The sequence below is a fragment of the Cystoisospora suis genome (assembly GCF_002600585.1).
Source record: "Cystoisospora suis strain Wien I chromosome Unknown contig_3955, whole genome shotgun sequence".
NCBI classification, from domain to species: domain Eukaryota; phylum Apicomplexa; class Conoidasida; order Eucoccidiorida; family Sarcocystidae; genus Cystoisospora; species Cystoisospora suis.
The window spans coordinates 1-3,963 of record NW_027156750.1 but is presented as its reverse complement, the minus strand read 5'-3'; the positions used below and the strand labels follow the sequence as shown (position 1 = coordinate 3,963).

The window sequence follows — 3,963 nt, the reverse complement described above, 5'->3', positions numbered from 1 at the left end:
CGGGAGGGTGGGTGGGAGTTTGTAAGAGACGACAGTAGTAGTAGTAGCGATGAAGGAAGCCCGGTTTCTTCTTCTTTTTCATCGTCGATGACTGAAGACAACTCGAGTATAGAGGGCGAAGATGAGGACGATGAGTGGGGGAATGAGCCATGTGAAACAGGGGGAGGCAAGTGCGAGTGCTGCGGGTGTGATATGGGAATGATACAGGAGGACCCGTTTTCTGTTTCTTCTTCCTCTTCCTGTTCCTCCTCGGCTTTTCCCCAGATAGAAGCAAGTGCCCCCGGGGTGTCATTACATAGCTTTAAATCACAATCCGAGACTGGGTACCCCTCAGATGTACGCACCTCGGATGGTGCATATATACCGCCGCCACATGAAAGAGCTACGCGGACCTCGCCCGTGGCTTTTTCTGTTCCTCCAAGTCATCTCCCTGGGTCCATACCGTCTTCACCGTCTTTGGCTGGCGCGGGCGCATCTAGTAGGACAGTTCAACGTGTGCCACTTGATTCACCGTCGAGCCGCAGCGAAGAGCAAAGCTCGATTTCCGTGTCTATGTCTACTAGCTCCGATCAGCACTGTACTGCCACTGCCAACCTGCCTTCCCTCTCTCGCCCTCAATCTGCACAACATTTGTTTTCCCGGAATCCGCAAGGGTTAGAGCGTTCCTTCTCCATCACTCTCCGCTCTGCCTCGAGGCTAGAGTCAACGAAGTCTATTTCAAGAGAGCGTTGGAGCCTCTACACTGCGGAAGCTGTCCTTAGTCGAAGTCACTCCTTAAACGGCAACCAAGAAGATTGCCAGATGACTCGGGCTAGAGACGCCGCTTACATTTCTGTTGTCGCCCACACAGCTTCAAATCAAGACATATCAGAGCCTGGACGACAAACGGCAGATGGTGAGCTGAGAGAAAGAAACATCCGTTCTTTCGGCATAGCCGGTCAGTTCTCAACGTTTTGCAACTTCGTCAGATAAACGCTGGCAAATAGTCCTTCCCATGTTGCGATCTCTTTGCTCGTGTGCTCTACGACCAGTTTGAGGTTCCGTGTAGAGAGAAGGGGAAGGGCGGAGCACATCCTGTTGTTCTTTTTTATTCCTTGACAACTTAGCAGCAGTTTTCATACTCCGAGACTAAAGTTTGTTAGCTTTCCTATGTGCGGTCGACGGCATGGTGGCAGGCTTGGGGCTTTTTTTTTGTTAGATTCAAACTGTGCACGGAAGAGGACACTAGAAAGGAAAATCTTCTCGAGGGACGGAGTACTTTGGCTTTGTTGTCCTCTCGATTGTACGACTATAGAACGAGTGTATCCTCCGCCCGATGAATTCACTTTTCACTGGTTACGTTCTGCAATGCATGCACGTGCTCCGAAGCTTGTCTTGCTGGACTTGCCCCCGTGCTCCCTTAGACCTTCTGCCTCTGCCACTTTCACTTTCAAAGTTCTTTAAATTCTATAACCTTCGGCGCTCCTCCCCGACCGGTCTCTTGGTGAACCCTCACCCGCCCTTGTGTACACACAACGATGACCCGGCGGTTGCTTTCTTCTTCCTCTCTGTGTGTCTTTTTTTCTGTCCTCTGCAGCAGATCTGTCCAGTGTCCCTGTTGCTCCGAGTCCAGCTCCGTCTGTTACTTCTCCTTCGCATCCGTCACAGCGCTCAGGAAGCTGTACCCCTGCTGCTACTGCTGGTACTGCAGCGAGGGTGTCTGTAGCTCCAGGTGATGGTCGCCCTTCATCTTCTCCAAGTCATCTTCATCATCGGCCTCATAATCATGGAGGTCTTGTAGCTGTACAGTTGGCGGCACTTCGACTTACACCTGAAGCCGAATATGATGCCTCTTCCCCAGATGAATTAGCATTGACTGCCGCAGCCAAGCATATGGGAGCTGAGTTTATATGCCGTCCAAGTCTTAGTACGATTCAGCTTGCGTTAACGACATCGTATGCGGAAGACTGTCTATTATCTGCAGCTGATAAGGCTCATCTTTCACGACTTCGTCAATCTATTAAAACAGAACAGGAACATGAAGCGCGGAGAGCTGAAGAGCGAGAGAGTGAGAGTAATAAAGATGATGAAGTCACAGCAAGGGCGAAGAATGGAGAGAGATTTTCAGGAATAAAGGAGAAAGAAGAGGATGAGACACCAGGGACCTATGTTCCTGTAGTTGTGTTCGATGTTTTAGAAGTTCTTGAATTCGATAATTTTCGAAAGCGAATGTCAGTGGTCATTAGAGATAGAGATGGGAGATTGAGACTCTTAGTGAAAGGGGCAGACTCTTCTGTTCTTGATATTGCTGCAAGAGGCCAAGATAAGCTTAAAAGAGATTTAACAGATCAACTGGCTGAAATGGCGAGCCAGGGTTTGCGTACACTTGTCATGGGTCAGAGATATTTGACTGAGAAGCAATTTCAGAAGTATCGTGCGATGCTATTGGCTGCCAAGGGTGAAACGGGAGACAGAAAAGAAGAGGCTCTTAATGCGGTACTCGCTCGGATCGAAAAGAACATTGAACTCCTAGGAGCAAGTGGTATTGACGACAAGTAAGCATGGCCCTTGAGATACTCAGCCTCTCTCTCACACTAGAGAGACGGAGGGATATGCCGGCATCATCTCATTCGTTTGTCTTACTCTTCGGGTCCATGTAGAAGGGCCAAATCAGTTTCAGTCTTTCTATTCGTTTATCATTAGTATGCTTCTCTATGATATTTATGAAGATAATTACAGGCGCATGTGTATAGATAACGAGTTTCTTGAAGGTAAAGATACGGTACCCAGGTTACTATCCCGGGGGACTGTTCTGGGGGTGGTAGGGGGTTGCCCAACATAAGAGGAACGGATAGAGAAAAGTGAAGAAAGGCTTCGCTAGATAATCTTCTTTTTTCTCCTCTTCTCTTTCTTCCGCTTGTGGATATCCAGGGGGGAGCTCTTTATATTCACTTTTTTTCGGTTGCCCAGGGGGGCGGATAAAGGGGGAGGCATGCCAAGACACTTGCGGCTGTTTATTGTCTTCCTTTCTTCCGTGATGATCATGATGATGCTAACGTGGAGACGTACATCGTGTAGCGTCGTTGCGGCTGCATAGGACATAAATGGCTACGGTCTCGTGAAATGACTGAATATGGAACTAAATGATAGTTACGTTTCGTGCTAAGCACATCCACCCTGTCTTCATCCCGGGTTTAGAGTTTTGGGAGTGAAGGTGGGCCTGCTTCGACGAGTAGGCAGTTGTCATTCGGGAGGTACGCTCTCCCTTCTTTCTCCGTAGCTCGGACTGGTATTGGACTTCCCAATTTCAGAAGCAGGGTTGTCGGCCTTCCCTCTCGTTTTCCTGTAAGATTTAGAACGAATGTGTGGTGTATGTCTCTCTTCCGACGTTCACTTCAGGCTTCAAGATCAAGTAGCAGAGACGATATCGGACATCAAGCAGGCAGGAGTGAAGCTATGGGTCCTGACCGGAGACAAGATGGAAACAGCAATTGCTATAGGACACTCGTGCTCTATTCTCTCGGACGCAACATACAATGCCATCGTAGATGGGACAAGTCAAGAAGCGGTTCGAGAGCAATTACATCAATATATGAGCTACATTGTCGCGGCGCAGTTAGCAAGCGAAGCTTTCGAGCAAATTGCTCTAAGATCGGTAATCATTCTTTCGCCGGACTGTCTGCTTGTTCACTCGAAATGACGGTAGTTCTTTTGTGTCCATACTCATGTATAGACGTACCTTCGGCAGCCACATAGACACGCATACCTCTAATATATGCGCGCTCATACAGATAGTACGTCCGTTGGTAATGCGCCTCTGTCGGGGAATGTCTCAAGCCGTGGTAGGTGGGGGGACACTCTGGAAAAAGGAAGGGAAACCAATACAGATATGATTTATGTTGTAAGAAAGGGAAGGCGTCTGCAAACTGCAAAGACGTCTTCTCTTGCTTACAACATAAACCATATCTGTATTGGTTTCCCTTC

The 3,963-nt window shown here is 48.5% G+C and overlaps 1 protein-coding gene across 1 annotated transcript; it reads left to right on the top strand.

Annotated features, from left to right (window-relative positions):
- Positions 1-26: 26 nt before the first annotated feature.
- On the top strand, positions 27-3,631 carry CSUI_007491 (phospholipid-translocating p-type flippase subfamily protein; the record flags this gene model as incomplete). The annotated part of the gene is made up of 3 exons (XM_068067636.1): positions 27-895; positions 1,577-2,534; positions 3,379-3,631. Coding segments are annotated over exons 1-3 (2,019 nt in total), but the record flags the coding sequence as incomplete, so codon positions are not given.
- Between the last annotated feature and the right edge of the window lie 332 nt (positions 3,632-3,963).